Raw genomic sequence first — 24,425 nt, 5'->3', positions numbered from 1 at the left:
TATGTGTGTACGTTCCACTGCAGGTCCTCCTGTTCGGCACCTGGTGAATATGATTGCGGGGTCTTCTTTCTTCTCTCTTTTGGGGGTGTCTGCATTCTGTAAAGAAGTGTCCTGCAGTATTCTATAACTTTTTTTAGCTGCATGAACACTTCGTTATTGAACTGCAACTAGGGCTTATTTTCAGAGTAGGGCTTATATTTAAACCTTACGCCGAAAAAGCTAAAAATTCCTTCTAGGGCTTATTTTTGGGGAAACATGGTAGATGTAAAGAAGAAAAATTGAATACTGTAAAATAATAAAAATAGGAACAAGTGCAGAGATAGATGTAGGCTCATTGTGCAACGCGCATCCAAGTCAGGATTACGACCTATTACATCATAGATTGTGAAGGCGTTAATGATCCCCATGTGTCCTGGGTCGCTACTGCTTGGGTCCCTACCAGTCTGTTTTTTTCTGGTCAGTCGCGGTAAACATGTGATCCCTACAACCAATCAGTGACCGAAGCACCGACCAACAATAGCGAGTAAATGGGACAAGCTGACTGTCACCAATTCAACTAATGTTCCAGTGTAAACGATCTAAAAATACAACAACTACACATATCTCCTCATATGTTTCCCCCATTATCTCCAGTGATTGTATTATTACATGGATTATTTATGATGATAGCTTTTCTCATCTTCCTATTCAGGTTCTTCCAATATTGGATCCGGTCAGTGGAGATCTTCTATATAAGAGAATTGTTCTCATTAACATGTCAAGGATGGATTTGGACAGAGACAAGATGGCGGAGAGGATATTACACCTCACCCGAGAGATCCTCTTCCGGCTTACTGGAGAGGTGAGCGATTCTGATGACGTCACATTACATCTGTGATGCCGTGGACTATTCGGGTCATCACAGGGTTTTGCACAATCTTTCTCTCCCCATGTAGGGCTCAACCCCCCATAGTTCTGGTTCCCTATCTCGCAGTACTGCCTCCACCAGCATTCACAAATCCTAGATACACCTTGCACCACACCTGTCAGGAACACCAGTGGGCTGCTTAAGCAGGAATAGGGCCGCCCACCTAGGGATCAGGCAGGGAGGTGGGAGGTGTCAAGTCAGAGCAGTGGTAGCCCTCAAGCTGTGAGGAGCTCTGAGGAAGCTGGAAGTTGTAGCTCCCAGGGGAGAAGCAGACTAGGTCGCAGACGGTGGTCTGAACCTAGAGGAGTCAGACCCCCGGTCGCAGGGGATTGAGGCTAGGTGCCTGGGACCTGTCTTGAAGGACGGTCAGCAGCCTGGGCCTAATCACCGGTCTGGGACCGAAGGCACAACAGGGTACATGGACCCTAGGTCGGGGAGAAGCTTCAGGCAACCCGCCAATTAACCTGCGAAGGACAGGACCTCTATGGACTGTTCCCACGAAGCTCAGAGATCGGGGGCACTAGCGCAACGAGGGGGATAGGGCTTTCCAAACAAGCGGCCCACTGAAATCCCAAGCAGAAGCCCCTAAGAGCAAGCTCTTCTACTTAGCCACAGTGGGGAGCGGGGCCCGGAAAGCTCCAAGCTGACGGTCCTCAAAGGACACTCTAAATTCTGTGCCAGGAGGCAGGTCACGGACCACCAGGCAGTGCTGCAGGGGATGAGACCCGGACGAGCTCCCCCAAGAGGGCAGCGGCACCCAGAGTCTTGGTTTACCCTGTTGTCAGCGTCTGCTTTATTGCTGAGTGAGTACCTGATTAATCCCTGCAACCAGCGAGCCTGCGCTCACCCTGCACCCCATACCACCATCCAGAGTCCCGGGGCCTTTCCCTACCCGAGAAGGGTCACTTTACCTGGCTGCCCCACTCCATCACCCCGGGTACTCGCAGCGGCGGTAATCCCAATTACCGTACACCACGGGTGGCGTAACGAACTATATATATCTCCTCTGTAAATACCCCCTTCTTTATTCGGGTGTGACCCCTAGCCCCAGGTCCGGAGAACCTCATGCCACTAGCAGTGACATCCGGATCCAAATGTTTCAACCGCTGCCGGGGTGTTACACCTCATTCTTATCTATGGGAATAACAGATGGACAGAACTGGAGAGGTGAGGACTCTGGAAATGTCTGTAGTGAGATTTATTAATGTGTCTCTCCATAACCAGGGTTACACAGTAGTGAAGAAGACCTCTAGTGAGCGCTGTCAGGACCCTGTGTCTGAGGGATGGGGAAGACCCCTGAGCCCAATCACGGGGCCTCCACCTCACCCCCTGATACTTGAGGACATCAATGACCAGAAGATCCTAGAACTCACCCACAAGATGATTGAGCTGCTGACTGGAGAGGTGACACTGCTGGGAATGCTGGGACAATATACAGTAACCCTATGAAGGGATCAGGGGATGACGGTATCATTGTATGTGTCAGGTTCCTATAAGGTGTCAGGACGTCACCGTCTATTTCTCCATGGAGGAGTGGGAGTATTTCGAAGGACACAAAGATCTGTACAAGGACATCATAATGGAGGTTCCCCAGCCCCTCACATCATCAGGTAATAGACAGGACTAAATACACACAGCCTATAATTATCTGCATATAAAGAATGAATTTAGTCCCTTTGTGTTTCCTCCAGGTCTATCCAGTAAGAGGACATCAACACCAGAGAGATGTCCCCGTCCTCTTCTTCCACAGGACTGTAAACAAGAAGATCTTGATGTTCCTCAGGATCATCAGGTAGATGGAGAGGAGGTGACATGAAATCTCCCTATAATCTGTAGACGGCTGTGAAGGTCTTGTGCTCAGTCTTGTTTTATCCTCCAGTATTATATGATTTATACTTGTGTAATGAGAACGGAGGAGATGGCAGGATTACAGCTGATCATAGATGTGACTTCTCCATCTGTCTGTAACTTTTATAATATTTGTTTCAGGGTAAAGATCTGACCCATATTAATACTACAGAGACATATGTGAGGTGTGATGAGTGGTGTAAAGAGGAGAATCCTACAGAGAATGACCCAGGTGAGTAGTGATCACTGAATGCAGAGAAGTCACAGATTCTTCTCTGTCACCGTCTGTGTCTAGTTTATCGGCGGTGTAGTTCGGCCATGTCACAGTTATGTGGTCACAGTTCTCCTTCTAAACCAAAACTGTCCCCATTACTTTGGGCATTGGAAGTCCTTCTGTTGGAGTCAGTTCTTTTCTGTCCAGAGCTTACAGCACAGAGAACGCACCCTACTCTCTGGAATTAGAAGACGCTGATCCTTACCTTCCCAGATCTCTAAACTAGAAAACCAAATGACAACGTACATAGAAAGTGCTGAGAAAATCATATGAACATAAATATACTCCATATGGTGTGCCTTCCTTTTATAACAAGCCACCTGGCCATGTCCATTTTATTTATATGCTCAAATATAGACAGTAGACACATTAACACAAGAAATATTATACAATTGTTTTTTTTTCTAATTAATTCCATCCCCGTCAACCACCCATTCAGAGTAGAGAGAAAAGAAGAGAAAACCCTCCAATCAATAATTCTTGCCAATATTTCCAAAACTCTTTCCTTTTACTTATCCCAGCAATTATTATATTTGGATGTGTAACTCGGCCTAACCTGTTGTTAGAAAATGTTAGTAGAAGTTATCGAATCCTTAAAAATAACTCCCCTGGCAGATAATAACCGTGAAGTAATTAGATCCTGAAATGACAAAACAATATTCAGCCTCTCCGATACAAATATGTTAACCGGTTCCCACAAATCTTTAATTTCCTGGCTGTCCCAATAGATCTGCCGCCTATGAGTTTTACACTCGAGACATTTAGAATTTTTAATATTTCCAATTTTATGCATCTGTTAAACTGCTAAATTTGCTGTCAATCTCTGACAGCAGCATTTAACACGTGCCAGCAGGAGACGCGTCATACACCTCACTCATCAGCGTGACCATGGTGAGATTGTGGGGCATAGAAGGGTTGTCATGACAGCCGGGAATCTGTTGAGCACCCTCGTGCAAGTCGCTATAATATTCCTGTGAAGGTCAGTATGTAGCTGACATTCATAGATCATGATTTTCATTATACATAGCATTGCCAAGGCATTGCTATGCATAGTACAAGCGATCAGACAACCACAGGTTCAAGTCCCCAAAAAGACTAAAAATATAGGTAAAATTATAATATAAAATGATGATCTCATTGAATAGGGTGTTTTACCTTGGACGCCAGCACTATTTGGGTCTGCAGTGTGCTATTTATCAACAGGATCCCCTATTTGAATCAGCCAGTTAGCTACAGAGGGTTTTCCTGAACCACCATTGTAGTTTACTATTGGGCTCCTGAGGAACCCACTTCTGGGAGAAACGCATTGAGGCTTAAAATTACCATTCTGTTCACATCAGTGAGATAAATTTTTGATTTTTCCTCCCTACTGTCCACCTGCCACACCAATTTGTCTGTTGCACTTATCTTAGGCACTGCACCTTTTTTGTGGCAGGGACTTCAGGGGTAGCAGGGAGAGTCATTGCGGAGTGGGAGCGTCATATCGCATTTTTAGGGTGCCAACCCCCGCTGTTCGGCAGTGCACAGGTACAGCTATTGAGGGCTAGCAATCTATTCTGTGCACTTTTAGTAATCACTGTGTGGTTTTAAGTGATTGAATAAAGTATTTAAGTTTTATAGGGACAGTTTATGTGCATGTATATTGTTATTCCCTAGCTGTTATCACATATATGAGTTTTTGCAATTAATGACCATCGTCATGAATCCTCTAGTGTGTCTCCTTTCTTTTGTGTTTATGGTTAACATCCTCAATTCTGTACTTTGCGTAAAGGTCACCCTTTCGGGGTACCAGATGAGGACCAGTTGGAGTCAGTATTATTGTCTACTTGGAGAAAGGTTCAGCAACATTTCCTTAGCATGGGTTCTAGGTATAAGTGTGTGGCTGACTGTGGATGTATGCCTGGTCCGGACCTGTGCGTGAATGATTGGGTGTGTTTATCCACTAAGAATATCAAGCTCAAGATACCTTCACTTAAGTTAGGACCTTGTTTCATCGGTCCGTTCAGACTTACGGCCATAATCAACCCATTGGCCTTAACTGCAGTATATAAAATTTACAATGTGTTTAATAAATCTCTTATAAAAAAAATTGGAGGATCCGGGAGCCCCTCTTTCCACCCCTGGTTTTGGTGGATGGGTCGTTTCAGTTTGAAGTGTCCAGAATTATTGATTCTTGGGTCGTGTGTCGTTCTCGGTAGTATTTGGTGCGCTGGCGGGGTTATGGTCCTGAGGAGAGGTCTTGGGTACCCACATCAGATATTCATGCTGAGCACCTGGTTAGGGCTTTGCATCGCCGTGAAACATAGACCCCTACCTCTAAAAACATGAAATTTTATTAATTTTAAAAATGAAAGGACCACAATTAAATATATCTCATATATGATATGGCGCCCCCACATACCGACGACTGTTCCTACCCTTACCCTGTAAACCCCTGCAAAAGCAAATAGAGAAGTGCAGTTATCAGTATCAGCCATATCTAGCAGCATGTCTGCGGTCTAAAGATCTATCTATGCCACTACATGGAACAATTAACCTCCTGATGAACCAAAACTTGGGGAAACGTGTTGAGGCATGGGACTATGAGTGATAAGTATTCAATTTGGGACTGTCCCACAAGAGAAAATGTTATTTTTGATGAATTTGTTAGTTTTATGACCTTATTCAGTTTACCTTACATAGAGGTCAATTGTAAGCCCTGCTGATTGCACTTTTATCACGTTATTGTTGACCACTGCACTTTTCTATTTGCTTTTGCGGGAGGTTTACAAGGTAAGGGTAGGGACAGTCGTCGGTGAGTTGGGGCGCCATATCTAGGGTGCCGATCTCCGCGCAAAGATAGTGCACAGTAAGGAGCAATCTATTGTAGGGACTACCCTTTCTTCCTTCTCTACTGTGCACTTTTAGTTGAGATATATGTAATTTTGGTCCTTTTAAATTTTAAAATTAATAATAAAATGTGATGTTTTTAGAGGTAGGGTTCTATGTTAGACTTATTGACCTACTTTGATCGTTATTGTAATTAATTCTTGCTTTCAATCGCCGTCATCCAGAGAGACCTAGTCTTGACAGTCCTGAGGCCGCTCGTACAGTGTGCTGCTCTATACGCACCAGGTGTCATGGCTACTTTGAACTCTGCTCACACTGCAGAGTCTGACACGCCACTTGATGCTTCTGGGTTGCTTAGTCAGAGCCGGGTGTCGACCACTTCTGTGCTCGCTGGTAATCGGTCTGGCAGGAGTTAATTCCTGCTAGACTGTGAATTGCTGCTGGGGTCACAGATTACAGAAGACCTATGACAGCTGCCTCTGCCCTTTAACACTAGAAGTCCCAGGAATTTCGAGCTCCATAGGGTTCCAATGGTAGAAATTTTAAATGACCCCTCTCTGGGACTTCTAGTGTTAAAAGATGGTGGAACCTGTCCCTCCATGCCGAATATAGTGAAAGCGATACCAGTCTTGGTGCATGGTGATTCAGCTTCTGGAGCACTGCTGTATACTACCTTGTGTGTTGTGTAGATACCATTGTCATTCTGTAATTACTTCCTTTTCTTAATTCCCCCCCCTTTGCACATATTGTCTTTACCTCTGTGAGTGACTGCTGGGAGTAAAGGCCCAGTCACACACGACTTACCAGCGATCCCGACAACGATACGACCTGATAAGGATCGCTGGTAAGTTGCTGGGAGGTCGCTAGTGAGATGTCACACAGTCAGACCTTACCAACGACGCAGTAACGATGAGCGACCTGTATAACAATCTCGGCAGTCGTTGGGACCCTGTCACACAGCATCAAACACAGTGATGCGTCCTGCCCAGCAGGACATCGCCTTTGAAGAAAATGGTCCGGACCATTCGGCAATGACTAGCGATCTCACAGCAGGGGCCTGATCGCTGGTAGGTGTCGTACATAACGAAATCGCTGGCGAGATCCTTGCTATGTCACAGAAACTGTGACTCAGCAACAATCTCGTTAGCGATCTCATTGTGTGTGTGATAGGGCCTTTAGAGTTTTAGTTCCTCCCTGCCTGTCTAATTGTGTAGGGATTTATCACTCCAGTTCTGCCCCTCTCCCGGGAAGGGGGTATAAGACGAGGACTTCTCAGGAGTTAGGACTATACTGGGGGTCCAGACCTCAGCATCAGGCATACCTCTGGGATGAGGGACACTTGGTGGTTCCCCTAGCTTGAGGGTCAGTTTAGGAGTCTGGATTCCTAGTCACTTCCTCACATTCGTGACAATATGATAGTAATAATTCCCTTTTCATCCAACAATCGGCACAGGGTAATTGTAAGAAATGCGGGAGTTTAGTATTATCCACAGTGATAATTAGTATTATCCACATGCCATTGTTGAGTCTGAGAGGCCCGAAAATAAAAATCTCCCCATATTATAAGAGTAAATGAAGTTACATTGATGACCACAGTATTTCTTATGTTTGCGCTTTTGTTTTTCCTTGTCTTCTTCCAAGAGACACCATTCATTTTACCATATAATGTACCATAAAAAAAAAGAGAAAAAAAAGTGGGACAAAATCGTGAAAAAATTCTGTCATTGTGTCTTGGGTTTTGCTTTTACGGTGTTCTTTTTGCAGTAAAAATGACTGGCGACACAATTGCTCACATCAGTCTGATTATCGCGATACCAAACTTTTTGTTTTTTTTTTCTATTTAAATGATTAAGCAAAATTATGAATAATGTAAAAAAAAAAAAATGTTTCATGTCAGTTATGTTTTATTGGTATCATTTTGACCTGCAGAAAAAATGTCAGTTTGTTCATTCTGCCTCCCAAATACTAGAATAAACAGGCCAACATCATGCTCTACACATTCCTGCTCTGGGGTCTATTGTTCCATTGTCAACTGTTTTTGCCTCTGTAAATAATTGAATTTTTCTACATAACGTGTAATTTCTATGGATATTTTAGAACTGTTATATAAATATATTTTTAAAGATATTTTATTAAAAAATATACATTTTTATTCTTAGCAGGTGACTGTACCAGGAGATCAAAGCGAAAACTGTTATCTACAATTGATGACCTTGATATCACACAGGATATAACTGAAGTGAATGCCATTACTCCAGATATCCCATCATCCCTTCACAGCAAAGATCTATCATCTGATCCTTTTAAACAGGTCCCATCTTTTGATTCATCACAGGTTTTTAAGAAAAATAAAAGTCACAAAAGAGGCATTAAAAATCAAACTCCTCTTACAGCAAAAAAGCCATTTTCAAGTGCAGAATATAGAAAATGTTTGTCCATTAAAAGGTCTACTGTTACTATTAAAAAAAATCACAAAATGAAGAAAAGATTTTCTTGTGCGCAATGTGGGAAATATTTTAACAACAAATCAGAGCTTATTAGACATGAGAGAATTCACACAGGAGAGAAACCATATTCATGTTCAGAATGTGAAAAATGGTTTTCATATAAGTCAGTTCTTGTTAAACATCAGAGAACTCACACAGGAGAGAAGCCTTTTTCATGTTCAGAATGTGGGAAATGTTTTAATCGAAAATCAATTTTAGTAATCCATCAGAAAATTCACACAGGGGATAAATCATATTCATGTTCAGAATGTGGGAAATATTTTGCAGATAAATCAGTTCTTCATAAACATCAGAGAACTCACACAGGAGTGAAACCTTTTTCTTGTTCAGAATGTGGGAAATGTTTTGCAGATCAATCAAATTTTGTTAGACATCAGAAAGTTCATTCAGGAGAGAAGACATTTTCATGTTCAGAATGTGGGAAATGTTTCACTCAGAAATCACATTTAGTTGTCCATCAGAGAACTCACACAGAAGAGAAACCTTTTTTATGTTCAGAATGTGGGAAATGTTTTGTAAGGAAATCAAGTCTTGCTAGACACCAGAAAACTCACACAGGAGAAAAGCCATATTCATGTTTAGAATGTGGGAAATGTTTTATTGAAAAATCCCGTTTAGTTATCCATCAGAGAACTCACACAGGTGTGAAGCCATATTCATGTTTGGAATGTGGGAAATGTTTTAATACGAAATCTGCTTTAGTTGTCCATCAGAGAACTCACACAAGGAAGAAACCTTAGATTTTCAATAACTGTACAAGAAAACATATAACAGAGACAGTAAAAATAATTTCGGTCATCTGCCATTCATTAGTTTCTTAATAGCTACAATCTCCATGTCTGAACAAACACCTTTTAGTTTCTGTATATTACAATAAATAAACATATTCATGTTACTGTTTACCTCTTTGATCCATTCCTTCTTTGTTGGAACATCTGATGTGATCCATTTACTTTTAAAGTTTCCGTGTTAAGTATAGGAGGTTTTTTTACCATCATTGAGCCCTGATTCCCTTTTCTATACTACTGCACATATCATTGGGTCTAAGGAGACTTTGATTTTACTACTTAATTGTCTCAATCACCTGATCCACGCCCCAATTTAAACTTTATAGCTTAACAATAACATATGATGGGTTAACCTCTCAGTGACTGATCCAATTTTGACCTTTAATAACCAGGCCAAATTTTTTTCAATTCTGACCAGTGTCCCTTTATGATGTAATAACTCTGGAATGCTTCAACGGATCTTGATGATTCGGTATTGTTTTTTCGTGACACTATGTACTTCATGTTAGTTGTAAATTTTAAGATTTTTTTGCATTTATTTGGCTGCAGCCACTCTCCCTGCCATTTGTGCCAGCTCCGGACCTCCACTGCAGGCGTCCATTCACCTCACATTGTGATCCTGTCACCCCTCTGCCTATGAACACATTCTGCAAAACGTGTGGAACCTTACCTCTATTTGCAAAACCTCCGGTTGTCCTTCGAGACCCGTGTTTCCTTACTCTGACCAGTGATGCAACAACCTTGAGAAAGGCTCTACGCCGAAACGTTGGTGCTGTTGTTCTGGTTGGGTTCCCTTTGCAGTGTGTCAGTCAATAAATTCACTTACGCATACTTTTTGTCTTCATTTGAGTGCTGGGGTTTGCTTTACTATGATTCTTTATCCCCTAAGCACCTATAGTGTGTGTGGTAGAGCCTGTAATCTCTATAACCCAAAGGAATAGCAAGCCCCCAACATATAAAGCCAACGGTGATGTAATAAAACACAATACACAGGAAATATAGATTAGCAAAGGCAAGGCCCGACTTCCTAGATACTACAGGAAAGGAAAGAAAACTGATTGCGGTCAGTGCAAAACCCTGCGGAAAAATACAATCTCCTGATCTACAAAACCCTGAGACCACACGGTCTCTCCTCCACTATAGGTACTCTTGTAAATAATGGGAGAAACAAAATACCAAAAAACCCCACATGAAATACAAAAGTGCAAATAATCAAGTAGAACAGGGAGACTATCCCTTTTCCTGCAGTGGGGCTTGCAGACCGGGAACCCCCATGCTCATCAATACAGAAAGACAATTCCTCTCCTCCAAGAAAACAGACTTTAAGCAAAATCAAAAGAAACACAAACACCCTTAGGTGTGGATCAGGCAATAAAGCAAAGAACTTGCAACTTATCTGGAATGGTACAGGCACAGGATAAATATAAGGACAATCTCCAAGCCAATTCAGAGACTGAGGAAAAACATCTATCACCGGCCCCAGCCAGCAGACACTGCTCCTCTATATAGCCCAGGCTGATCTGCAATTGGGCTTCCCAAACTCCCAATTAACTCCCACACTTGTTGAGTCACAGTCAGCTTCAACCCCAGTCCTGACCACCAGAGGGAGCTCCAAACCATCACCCCTCGGATGATATTTACAACAGTCATATTTCGATTTTCGGGAGTCAGAATGAACAAATAGACCGCAGTACAGACATAGTTCTTATTTTGATTTTCGCGCAGTTCACAGTGCAGTATTAGTGATCGGAAGGTGTTATTTCAGCGATACCAGATTTTTTTATATATATATATATATATATATATATATATATATATATATATATATACATACATAATTGCCAGTTGCGGATGTAATCGTATCCCACAATGCACTGTGGCACTGTCAGTTGCGTGGCTGCAGTTTGCGCCTACATCATAGCTATGGTAACCAGAGACAACAGTTTAGGCGGAGCCCAAATTGTGGGCTCAGTAAGCACAATTCTGTTCCCAGGCTAACATTATGCTACCAATACCACATCCAGGTATAAAAAGGTGTTGTAAATACTCACAGAAAAGAGGCAGGAGATGTAAAGCTGCCCAGGCCAAAAAAACTAATGCACTAGATGGAGGCATCCCAGGTGCAAAAGGAGCAATCACTCACACACTTCCAAGAAATGGAGGGGGCGATTACTTGATGATAAAATTGCACACTTATGGCTTGCACAGGGCACCGTTCACACATGTAAGTGCACAGTATCTGGTAGCAGCCTATTAGATACGCCGATACTTCTTGATCAGGCGGGCTGCCCAGTACTATATATGTACACCATTCAGGGACACGGACTCCAATATGCAAGGCCTTACAAAAAGAGGCCTGGCTGTATCCTATATTTAATGTTATGTCCAAAAGATGTATATCAAATATACAGTGTGTCCACCCATATCCTGTCCACCGTCATTAACTTGAGAACGGTGGCAGCTATAGGCATAGAAATGGTGTCTAGGTATAGTAAAGTAGCCATGCGCTACGCAATGAAACCACCTATAACGCTACCTGGTGGAAATTGGGGACTATGTGGTGCAGTATAATATATGGAGAACTATGGGGTGAATTATAATATATGGAGAACTATGAGAAATTCATTATAATAATTGGAGGGCTACTTTATACATGGAGGTTTATGGGGGTGCATTATAATATATGGAGGACTATGTGGTGCAGTATAACACATGGAGGACTATGGGGTGACTTATAATGCATGGAGAACTATGGGAAATGCATTATAATATATGGAGGACTATGGAAGTGTATTCTAATATATGGGTTATGTGGGACCCTTTATACTATTTGGAAGGCTATGTGGGTGCCATTATTGTATTTGGAGAACTATATACAAGGGCGGACAAAGATACAAGCAGGGGATGGGAACGTTTTATGCTGAGGGAAAAAGGCTCTTTCCCTCAGCACCCAGCTTTCCCATGCTCTGCTATACATCTTCTCTCAGCACCCAGCTTTCCTATGCTCTGCTATACATCATTTCTCAGCACCCAGCTTTCCCATGCTCTGCTATACATCATTTCTCAGCACCCAGCTTTCCCATGCTCTGCTATACATCATTTCTCAGCACCCAGCTTTCCCATGCTCTGATATCGGAAAGCTGGGTGCTGAGGGAAAGATGTATAGCAGAGCATGGGGAAGCAGAGTGCCGAGGACAAGATGGATATCAGAACATAGAAAAGCTGGGTGCTGATAGAGGGATTTCAGATCATGGGAAATCTGGGTGCTGTGGGTAAGAGCCAAGTGTCAGCATCATTATCCTGTACCCCGAGTGTCAGTGTCATTATGCCGTACCCTAAGTGTCGGTGTACGTGGAGGGGGGGCCCAGGTCTGAACTTTGCACCAGGGCCCATCAAGCTCTAGTTACGCCACTGTACACCACTACACCCCCAGTATTAGTCACCAGTCCCCCCCCCTCCCCCATTGTCCCCTCCTCAGCTTATTAGTCACTACTTACCTCTCCCTTGTTATCGTCCCCGTCCTCAGGCACCTCCATACGGGCCCCCCCGCTGAGCTGCTCCTTCTCTTGTACGGGCCCTGGCTGCACTGATGCTCTTCTCCGAGGGGCCCCCACCGCTGCTTCTCTCTGTGAAGGCCCCCGCTGTGCCGCTCTTCTCCTGCCGGCTGGGTGGGAGCTTTTGAAATTACACACGTGTGATAACATCACAGCGTGCGCGTGTGTCACAGAGAAAGTGCCGGCAGAGAACAGAGGAGAGATTCCTGCGTTCCGCTGCCTGCACTGACTGTGCGGAGCTGCAGGATCTCTTCATGCCCGGCACGCTGCAGCCCGGCTCCACTGCACCGGCTGAAGATGGGCGGGCCAGTCACAGAGAGTAGGCGAGCCAGATGTGGCCCGCGGGCCGCCCCTTGCCCAGGTCTGATGTAAACAAAGAGGCTGCAGAGATAAAGGGATAATTCAAGATGAACAAAAGTTAGAAAACCAAAAAAATAATGTAGGGGTGATTTATATGACAATAAAGCACAGATTAGTTTAAAACATTATTTAGAGTGTTTCAGACAACTACTTTAACTTAGTTAACCTTAGTCATGGCAGCAGGCTGACTCGGGAAGTCTCGTGGTTCTCCCTCTATTCAAGAGGTTGTAGCAGATCATGGACTGCTCTGGATTATCCACGGATATTTTTTGGGGCTAATTAAATGTGTTAAAGGCTTTGTGTATTTTTATTGTAAATAAACAGAATGTGTATGTATTTTTTTTTCTCTCTCTCATCAGTGCCGCCATGTCTCGTCATGTCTCGTCAGTGCCACCATGTCTCGTCACTTGGCGCAACATCGCTCAAGGCATTATGGGCAAGGGGCGGCCCGCGGGCCACATCCGGCCCGCCTACTCTCTGTGACTGGCCCGCCCGTCTTCAGCCGGTGCAGTGGAGCCGGGCTGCAGCGTGCCGGGCAGGGAGGGATCCTGCAGCTCTGCACAGTCAGTGCAGGCAGCGGAACGCAGGAATATCTCCTCTGTTCCCTGCCGGCACTTTCTCTGTGACACACGCGCGCGCTGTGATGTTATCAGTACTGCGTGCGTGTGTAATTTCAAAAGCTCCCACCCAGCCGGCAGGAGAAGAGCGGCACAGCGGGGGCCTTCACAGAGAGAAGCAGCGGTGGGGGCCCCTCGGAGAAGAGCATCAGCCAGGGCCCGTACAAGAGAAGGAGCAGCTCAGCGGGGGGGGCCGTTCGAAGGTGGCGGAGGACAGGGACGATAACAAGGGAGAGGTAAGTAGTGACTAATAAGCTGATGAGGGGACAATGGGGGAGGGGGGGACTGGTGACTAATACTGGGGGTGTAGTGGTGTACAGTGGCGTAACTAGAGTTTGATGGGCCCTGGTGCAAAGTTCAGACCTGGACCCCCCCCTCAACGTACACTGACACTTAGGGTACGGCATAATGACACTGACACTCGGGGTACAGGATAATGATGCTGACACTTGGCTCTTACCCACAGCACCCAGATTTCCCATGATCTGAAATCCCTCTATCAGCACCCAGCTTTCCTATGTTCTGATATCCATTTTGTCCTCTGCACTCTGCTTCCCCATGCTCTGCTATACATCTTTCCCTCAGCACCCAGCTTTCCGATATCAGAGCATGGGAAAGCTGGGTGCTGAGAAATGATGTATAGCAGAGCATGGGAAAGCTGGGTGCTGAGGGAAAAAGCCTTTTTCCCTCAGAACAAAACGTTCCCATCCCCTTCTTGTATCTTTGTCCCCCCTTGTATATAGTTCTCCAAATACAATAATGGCACCCACATAGCCTTCCAAATAGTATAAAGGGTCCCACATAACCCATATATTAGAATACACTTCCATAGTCCTCCATGTATTATAATGCATTTCCCATAGTTCTCCATGCATTATAATTCACCCCATGGTCCTCCATGTATTATACTGCACCACATAGTCCTCCATATATTATAATGCACCCCCATAATCCTCCATGTATAAAGTAGCCCTCCAATTATTATAATGAATTTCTCATAGTTCTCCATATATTATAATTCACCCCATAGTTCTCCATATATTATACTGCACCACATAGTCCAAAAGTTTTATAATGCACCCCCATAGTCCATGTATAGGTTAGCCTCCATAATCCTCCATATATTATAATGTAGCCCCCATAGTCCTATATGTATTCTAACGCAACCCCATAAAACTTCATATTGCATTATGCAGCCCCATACTCCTCCATGCATAATGCACCCCTATATTCCATGTATAAGGTGTCCTTCATTTTGTATTATGCAAAACCTCCATATATAATAATGCAGCCAGCCTCTCCAGGCCTCCATGTATAATAATGCAGCCAGCCTCCTCAGGCCTCCATGTATAATGTAGCAGCCAGCCTCTCCAGGCCTCCATGTATAACAATGCACCCAGCCTCCGCAGGCCTCCATGTATAATGCAGTATCTCCAGGCCTCCATGTATAATGCAGCCTCTCCAGGCCTCCCTGTATAATGCAGCCTCTCCAGGCCTCCATGTATAATAATGCAGCCTCCCCAGACCTCCATGTATAATAATGAAACCTCCACAGACCTCCATGTATAATAATGCAGCCTCCCCAGACTTCCATGTATAATGCAGCCTCTCCAAGCCTCCATGTATAATAATGCAGCCTCCCCAGACCTCAATATATAATGCAGCCTCCCCAGACCTCCATATATAATGCAGCCTCCGCAGACCTCCATGTATAAAGCAGCCTCTCCAGGCCTCTATGTATAAAGAAGCCTCTCCAGGCCTCCATGTATAAAGCAGCCTCTCCAGGCCTCCATGTATAATAATGCAGCTTCCCCAGACCTCCATATATAATGCAGCCTCCTCAGACCTCCATGTATAAAGCAGCCTCTCCAGGCTTCCATGTATAATAATGCAGCTTCCCCAGAACTGCCTTCCCAAGCCTCTGGCCCGTTTACTCACTTATATTAAAAAAAACACAAAAAAAACCAACAAGTACTCACCTTCTCTCTTCCTTCCACCGCTGCTGTCCTCCCTGCTGCTCGTTCTCCCAGTGCTGCGGTCGGCGTCCTCCCGTCCTGCACTCTCTGCACTCAGCACAGCAGTCGCTTGGGAGTGACGTCACCGCACAGGGGGAGAATGGTGATGCATAGCACGGCACCGGCCGCGCTATGCTTCATCATTACTGTGCGCGGTGACGGGGGAGACACCGCAGCCGCTGACACCAGGTAGGGGGCCCCGGTGCCGCCGCTGACACCAGGCAGGGGGGACCGATGTCGGCGGCGGCAGCGGGTCAAATAGCGGCCGTGTGGTCTGTGACAGATCAGCGCGGCTCCTCTTACACTGACAGGAGCTGGCTGCTGATCTGCCTGGCGGCCGCCGGGCCCCTGACCTCCCGGGCCCGGTCGAAATCGCGACCGCTGCGACCGCGGTAGTTACGCCACTGGTGGTGTAGTTTTACAGGTGTAGTATATGGTGTTGTGTATATAGTGGTGTAGTATATAGTGGTGTAGTACATGGGCTGTAGTGATGTAGTTTTATTACAGGTGTAGTATATAGGGGTGTAGTATATGGAGGTGTTGTATATAGTGATGTAGTATATTACAGGTGTACTATATGGAGGTGTAGTATATGGAGGTGTAGTATATAACATGTGTATTATATTACAGGTTTATTATATGGAGGTGTAGTATATTACAGGTGTATTATATGGGTGTGTAGTATGTTACAGGTGTAGTATATGGGGGTGTAGTGATGCAGTATATTACAGGTGTAGTATATAGGGGTGTAGTGATGTATATTACAGGTGTAGTATATGGGGGGTGTAGTGATGTAGTATATTACAGGTGTAGTATATAGGGGGTGTAGCGATGTATATTACAGGTGCAGTATATAGGGGTGTAGTGATGTATATTACAGGTGTAGTATATGGGGTGTAATATTACAGGTGTAGTATATAGTGGTGTAGTATAATACAGGTGTATATGGGGGTGTAGTGATGTAGTATATTACAGGTGTAGTATATAGGGGTGTAGTGATGTAGTTTATTACAGGTGTAATATATGGAGGGGGTGTAGTAATGTAGTATATTGGGTAGAACGAAGTTAATTATATTAGTCCGGCCCTCTAAACCAATCTCAATTTCTCATGCGGCCCCATGGGAAAATTAATTGCCCACCCCTGGTTTACATGCAGCTCAAGCAAACGTGACTTGTTCCTATGCTTGGTTGCCAAACATCAGTCAGAGCTGGCCCCGCCCTCTGCCCAGCCATTGGCTGTCAGTATTCTCCTCAGTAAACATTAATTATAGATATACTGCACACTATGGTTTTTTTTGCAAGTGAAATATATTTATTTACATAGGAGAGATCATTAAGCTTATTGCGACCAATTCCTACGTTTCGGCTAATAATAGCCTTGTTCACGTAGTCGCTAAGAAGGAAAAGAAAAAATGCTTTGAGTACATAAATACACTCATACATATTTACAAATATATACATAAATATACAATATGTGCAAGTTAACATATTTTTTTAAAGGATTTAATGTACGTTTTTGATAATGGTTTCCCCATATGTTAAGTCATGGTAAGTGCAAAATAAATTTCTAGAACAGATTTTAAGGCACTAAATGAGATAACATGAGATAAACAAGCAATAAAATATCCATCTCTACTGAAATTAAATGGCTATATAGTTGTTTTGTATATGGGTTTTTATCATATGCTTCAACAAATATCATTGATGATTTTAATAATTAAAGAAAAAAAATCTCATATAGTCAGCATAGGATCGAGGATTAGGAAGGAGGATTAGGAAATATGCAGGTAAAATTGTGCACTACCTTCAGGTATTGCTCTCCTTTGTATATTTTAGAGTAAGTGAGGGTTCCTATAAGGGATGTAAATGTATGTTTTGGTTAGTTCATATGCAGACAATGTAAGCCTAAACAGCAGGGAAAGATAAGAAAAGAGTTAAGGTACTGTCACACATAACGAGATCGCCAGCGAGATCGCCGCTGAGCCACCGTTTTGGTGACGCAGCAGCAATCCAGTCAGCGATCTCGTTATGTGTGACACCTACCAGCGATCAGGCCCCTGCTGTGAGATCTCTAGTCATTGCAGAATGGTCCAGGCCATTTTCTTCAAAGGCGATGTCTTGCTGGGCAGGACACATCGCTGTGTTTGACACTGTGTGACAGGGTCACAGTGACCGCTGAGATCATTATACAGGTCGCTGCTGCGACCTGTATTGTTCCTGCATCGCTGGTAAGATCTGACTGTGTGACATCTCACCTGCGACCTCCCAGTGGCTTACCTGCGATCCCTATCAGGTCACATCGTTTTCGTATTCTCCTCAGCACAGACCTCTAGGACAGCACAATATGGGCACATATAATGTAGTAATATGCCCATCCTTGTGCTCATTGTATAGTACTCATCGTATAGTAATGCCCCCAACCTGTACTGTGCCCCAACCTTGTGCCCATGCTATAGTACTGTGCCCCATCCTTGTGCACATGCTGTAGTACTGTGCCCCATCCTTGTGCCCATGCTGTAGTACTGTGCCCCATCCTTGTGCCCATGCTATAGTACTGTGCCCCATCCTTGTTCCCATGCTATAGTACTGTGCCCCATCCTTGTGCCCATGCTATAGTACTGTGCCCCATCCTTTTGCCCATGCTGTAGTACTGTGCCCCATCCTTGTGCCCATGCTGTAGTACTGTGCCTCATCCTTGTGCACATGCTATAGTACTGTGCCCCATCCTTGTGCACATGCTATAGTACTGTGCCCCATCCTTGTGCCCATGCTGTAGTACTGTGCCTCATCCTTGTGCCCATGCTGTAGTACTGTGCCTCATCCTTGTGCACATGCTCTAGTACTGTGCCCCATCCTTGTGCATATGCTATAGTACTGTGCCCCATCCTTGTGCCCATGCAGTAGTACTGTGCCTCATCCTTGTGCACATGCTATAGTACTGTGCCCCATCCTTGTGCCCATGCTATAGTACTGTGCCTCATCCTTGTGCCCATGCAGTAGTACTGTGCCCCATCCTTGTGCCCATGCAGTAGTACTGTGCCCCATCCTTGTGTCCATGCAGTAGTACTGTGCCCCATCCTTTTGCCCATGCTGTAGTACTGTGCCCCATCCTTGTGCCCATGCTGTAGTACTGTGCCTCATTCTTGTGCACATGCTATAGTACTGTGCCCCATCCTTGTGCACATGCTATAGTACTGTGCCCCATCCTTGTGCACATGCTATAGTACTGTGCCCCATCCTTGTGCCCATGCTGTAGTACTGTGCCTCATCCTTGTGCACATGCTATAGTACTTTTGCCCCATCCTTGTGCCCATGCAGTAGTACTGTGCCTCATCCTTGTGCATATGCTATAGTACTGTGCCTCATCCTTGTGCCCATGCAGTAGTACTGTGCCCCATCCTTGTGCCCATGCAGTAGTACTGTGCCCCATCCTTGTGCCCATGCAGTAGTACTGTGCCCCATCCTTTTGCCCATGCTGTAGTACTGTGCCCCATCCTTGTGCCCATGCTGTAGTACTGTGCCTCATTCTTGTGCCCATGCTATAGTACTGTGCCCCATCCTTGTGCACATGCTGTAGTACTGTGCCCCATCCTTGTGCCCATGCTGTAGTACTGTGCCTCATCCTTGTGCACATGCTATAGTACTGTGCCCCATCCTTGTGCCCATGCAGTAGTACTGTGCCTCATCCTTGTGCATATGCTATAGTACTGTGCCTCATCCTTGTGCCCATGCAGTAGTACTGTGCCCCATCCTTGTGTCCATGCAGTAGTACTGTGCCCCATCCTTGTGCCCATGCAGTAGTACTGTGCCCCATCCTTTTGCCCATGCTGTAGTACTGTGCCCCATCCTTGTGCCCATGCTGTAGTACTGTGCCTCATTCTTGTGCCCATGCTATAGTACTGTGCCCCATCCTTGTGCACATGCTGTAGTACTGTGCCCCATCCTTGTGCCCATGCTGTAGTACTGTGCCCCATCCTTGTGCCCATGCTATAGTACTGTGCCCCATCCTTGTGCCCATGCTAAAGTACTGTGCCCCATCCTTGTGCACATGCTGTAGTACTGTGCCCCATCCTTGTGCCCATGCTATAGTACTGTGCCCCATCCTTGTGCCCATGCTATAGTACTGTGCCCCATCCTTGTTCCCATGCTATAGTACTGTGCCCCATCCTTGTGCCCATGCTATAGTACTGTGCCCCATCCTTGTGCCCATGCTATAGTACTGTGCCCCATCCTTGTGCCCATCCTGCTCATCCTATAGTAATGGCCCTTTTCCTGCTTTTCTTCCGTCATGTAGTACTGTCCCCTATTCTGCCATAATTCACACACGCAAAAAAAAAAACAAAGTCAAATCCTTCTCACCTGTCCTCGTTCCCTCAGTGTCCTGCTTCTGACAGCGTTTTATATAAGAGGACAGATTCCGGGTGCTGTGCAGAACGAGTTCTCTATGCAGCTTCTCCAGTGATCAGCTGCTGCCTCTGATTGGCCGGCGGCTGATCATTGCATTAGCTGTATACAGAGCTCCCGTCCGAGCAGCGCTGGGGAATCGGTCCTCTGATATAAAGCGCTGTCAGAGGACAGATTCCCGGCACTGCTCAGATGCAAGCTCTGTATGCAGCTCTCGAGATTCCTCAGATGCATCAGCAGCTGCTGCCTCTGATATGTGGGAGGGTTCAGGGAAGGGGTGCAGGGACTGCACACACAGTACCCGCCCAGCAGGGCGGTAACATGCAGTGGCTGTTTTGCATGTCAACACGGTCCTGCCCCTGTTGACATGAAATCATAGGAAGCAGCAAAATCACGCCAGGAGCGGTCACATGACCACTCTGAGGCGGGGGGGAGGGGCTGACAGCAGGGCAGGGCCGGCTCCAGGTTTTTGTGGGCCCCGGGCGGAAGAGTCCCAGTGGGCCCCATAAACACGCAGACACGCACACAAACACAGATACATACACATACATATACATATTTAAAGACAAACTCACAAAAATACATATAAACAGACAAATCTATACAGTCATATACAATGACATACATAGATACACATCATACATGCATATATACAGAGACACACACTGCTATGCTGCATACATACATATAGACAGACACACACATACTGCTCTGCTACATACATACAGACACACACATACTGCTCTGCACGCATACATACATATAGACAGACACACACACACACTGCTCTGTTACATACATATAGACACACACATACTGCTCTGCTGCATGCATACATACATACAGACACACACACACTGCTCTGCTGCATACATACATATAGACAGAGACACACACACACTGCTCTGCTGCATACATACATATAGACAGACACACACACACACACTGCTCTGCTGCATACATACATACAGACAGACACGCATATTGCTCTGCTGCATATATATATACATACATACAGACACGCATACTGCTCTGCTGCATATATACATACATACAGACACGCATACTGCTCTGCTGCATATATACATACATACAGACACGCATACTGCTCTGCTGCATATATACATACATACAGACAAGCATACTGCTCTGCTGCATATAAACATACATACATATAGACACACGCATACTGCTCTGCTGCATACATACATACAAACACACACCTTGCTCTGCGGGGCCCACACACGCGGCTCTGCGGGGCCCACACACGCACGGGGGGACAGGGAGGGGCGGGGAGGGAGTGATGTCCCACATACTGATCAGGTCACGGTGCAGATGGGGCCCACACAGCGCCGGAGGGAAGCGATGTGCTGTGGGTCGCTGGCTGGCACTGTGACTCCTTCATCTGTGGGACCGAGCAGGACGCCGGGTGGTAGCTCCGCCCACAGATGATGCTCAATGCAGGAGAACACAGTGAACGCTGTGGTCTGCGGGCCTTAAAGGGCCGGCAGCCACAGTTTCCAGTGCCAAGGACTGCGGTCCCCGGAACTCGGCCCGGGGGCAGCAGAACTGACGAGGCCGAGTGGGCCCCCAGCTCTCCAGGGCCCCGGCATTTGCCCGGATACGCCGCGTACTGACGCCGGCCCTGCAGCAGGGCAGGTACTTCTTACCTGCCCCAATGTAGCCCCATAGAGAAATTAGAAAAAAAAGGCAAAATAAGCCGGATAACCCTTTCAAAAGTTCAGCAGTGAGATTTTATTTATGTTTTCAAGGCATTTCCAAAACCGATTTCGAGAGGGATCTATTCAGATTTAAATGGATTTTGAGTGGCAGACATATTGGAAACTCCAGAAAAGTGAGAACAATTCATAAACTCACCTGTCAAATATTTTAAAACTGCTGTTGGGAATTTTTTATCCCGTTAAGGTGCTTGACAGAATGTAGTGCAAAGTGGAATGAAAAAACATAAATGTAATTTTTACTTCTAAAATGTTGCTTTAGCTCTGTACACACGCGGCTCTGTTCCGCACAAGTCGTACACTCCGCTCACGTCGCACACAGACGGCTCTGTACACGTCGTACACAAGCGGCTCAGCTCCACGCATATCTTACACATGCGACTCTGCTCCATACACCTAGTACAGTACATATGGCTTCGCTCCATACACAAACGCGGCTCTGCTCCGTAAACGTCCTACACACGTGGCTCTGCTCAAATACACGATACAATTGAAAGTAATTATGAGACAAGAAGCGGAGCACTCCCTTTCTCATCATTCTCCCGCTCTGTCTGTGGCTCTCTGACTTGCCAGCACAGAGGGGCGCGGTGATGTCACTAGTGCACGCCACTGTGCTGAGATGTGTAGAGCAGTAGAACAGTGGACGTGCTGAGTAGACTGGAGCAGCAGGGAAACGAGAACAAATGAGTAAGTAATGACGGTGGCCAGAGGACTATGGGGGCTGCATACTACTACTACTATATGGAGGTTGCATATTACTATATGGGGGCACACAATACTATATGGGGCTGCATACTACTATATGGAGGAATATAATTCGTGCATAATACCATATGGAGGAATATAAAAGGGGTATATAATACTATATGACGGAATATAAAGGGTGCATAATACTATATGGGGTTTTATAATGCTATATTAGTGAATATAAGGGGTGCATAATACTATATGGAGGAATATAAGGGGTGCATAATACTATTAGGAGCAATATAAGGGGTCCATAATACTATATGGGGGTTGCATAATACTATATGGAGGAATATAAGGGATGCATCATACTATATGGTGGAATGTAAGGGGTGCATATTACTATATGGAGGAATAAAAGGGGTGCTTAATACTATATGGAGGAATATAAAGGATGCATAATGCTATATGGGAAAATATATGGAATGCATACTACTATATGGGGGCTGCATGCTATATGGGAGCTGTATATTTTATGAAGGAATATGGGGTGAATTTTAATGGAGGACTAAGAGGAGTGCAATAAACTATATGAAGAACTATGGGGTGTGCATTATAATATATGGATAACTATGGAGAGTGCATTTTAATATATGGATAACTATGGGGAGTGTATTATAGTATATGAAGGACTATGGGGTGCATTAAATTATATGGAGGATAATCGGAGTGCATTATAATATATGGAGGACTATGAAGTGCATTATAATACATGGAGGACTATGGGGTCCATTAGACAATATTGAAGACTATGTGGGGCCCATTATACTTTATGGAGGACTATGGGGGATGACATTATACAATATGGAGGATTATGTGGGGCCCATTACTTTATGGAGGACTATGTGTGGCCCATTATACTATCTGGAAGGCTTTGTGGGGTCCATTATGTTATTTTGAGGCCTATGACGGAGCCTTTATACTTTATCTAGTTATTTGAGGGCCATTATACTGTATGCAAGCATATATACAGTGTGAAGGTTTGTGTGGGATCTATCATACTGTGTGGAGGGCTGTGTGAGGGCCATTATACTATTTGGAGGGATAGTAGGGGCCATTATACTATATGTAGTTCCATTATACTGCATGGAGGGCTGTGTGGGGGTCACAGTTGGGGATATTACTGGGTCGAGTTCACCATTCATTGCTGGGGTAGTTGAAGGGGGGTACAGTAGGGTCATCATACTCTGCTTATGGAGGTTACTGTGGGGGATCATACAGTGTTTATGGGGACCTTTTTGTTGCCATCATAGCTTACGGCTCCAATAAAAGGGGAATCCAGGGGCTTCAACAGGAGGAAAATTACTTTATAATCAGGGCCGTAGAGTTGTGAAGTACGAGTGCTCTTCTGTGACCCACCCGAATATTATTTTTTATTTTTTTTTTAGGGGGAAGGAGTGTGGGCCCAATTAGAAACTCTGCTATGGGATCCCATGATTTCTATGCACGCCCCTGGATCCGTACACAAGCAGCTCCGCTCAGCACATGTTGTACACAAGTATTTCCGTACACCTCACACAGCTCCGCTTCGTACACATCTCACACACACGGCTCTGCTCCGTACACCTCACACAGACACGGCTCTGCTCCGTACACCTCACACAGCACACACACAGCTCCGCTTCGTACACATCCCACACACACGGCTCTGCTCCGTAGACCTCACACAGACACGACTCTGCTCCGTACACCTCACACAGCATACACGGCTCTGCTCCGTACACATGCCACACACACGGCTCTGCTCCGTACACCTCACACAGCATACACGGCTCTGCTCCGTACACATGCCACACACACGGCTCTGCTCCGTACACCTCACACAGCACACATGGC

The 24,425-nt window shown here is 45.2% G+C and overlaps 1 protein-coding gene across 1 annotated transcript in view; it reads left to right on the top strand.

Annotated features, from left to right (window-relative positions):
- Positions 1 to 24,425, top strand: part of LOC142312171 (uncharacterized) — a 159,162-nt gene that overhangs the window by 54,483 nt on the left and 80,254 nt on the right. Inside the window, exons 8-13 of the mRNA XM_075351073.1 lie at positions 692 to 841; positions 2,132 to 2,311; positions 2,394 to 2,517; positions 2,599 to 2,699; positions 2,897 to 2,987; positions 8,018 to 9,104. Coding sequence (XP_075207188.1) covers positions 692 to 841; positions 2,132 to 2,311; positions 2,394 to 2,517; positions 2,599 to 2,699; positions 2,897 to 2,987; positions 8,018 to 9,104 — 1,733 coding nt within the window. The remainder of the gene's footprint in view (positions 1 to 691; positions 842 to 2,131; positions 2,312 to 2,393; positions 2,518 to 2,598; positions 2,700 to 2,896; positions 2,988 to 8,017; positions 9,105 to 24,425) is intronic.

This window comes from Anomaloglossus baeobatrachus, chromosome 5 (assembly GCF_048569485.1).
Source record: "Anomaloglossus baeobatrachus isolate aAnoBae1 chromosome 5, aAnoBae1.hap1, whole genome shotgun sequence".
In the NCBI taxonomy this organism is placed as follows: Eukaryota; Metazoa; Chordata; class Amphibia; order Anura; family Aromobatidae; genus Anomaloglossus; species Anomaloglossus baeobatrachus.
The sequence above is the reverse complement of the archived record's forward strand: the minus strand, read 5'-3'. Positions and strand labels throughout refer to the sequence as shown.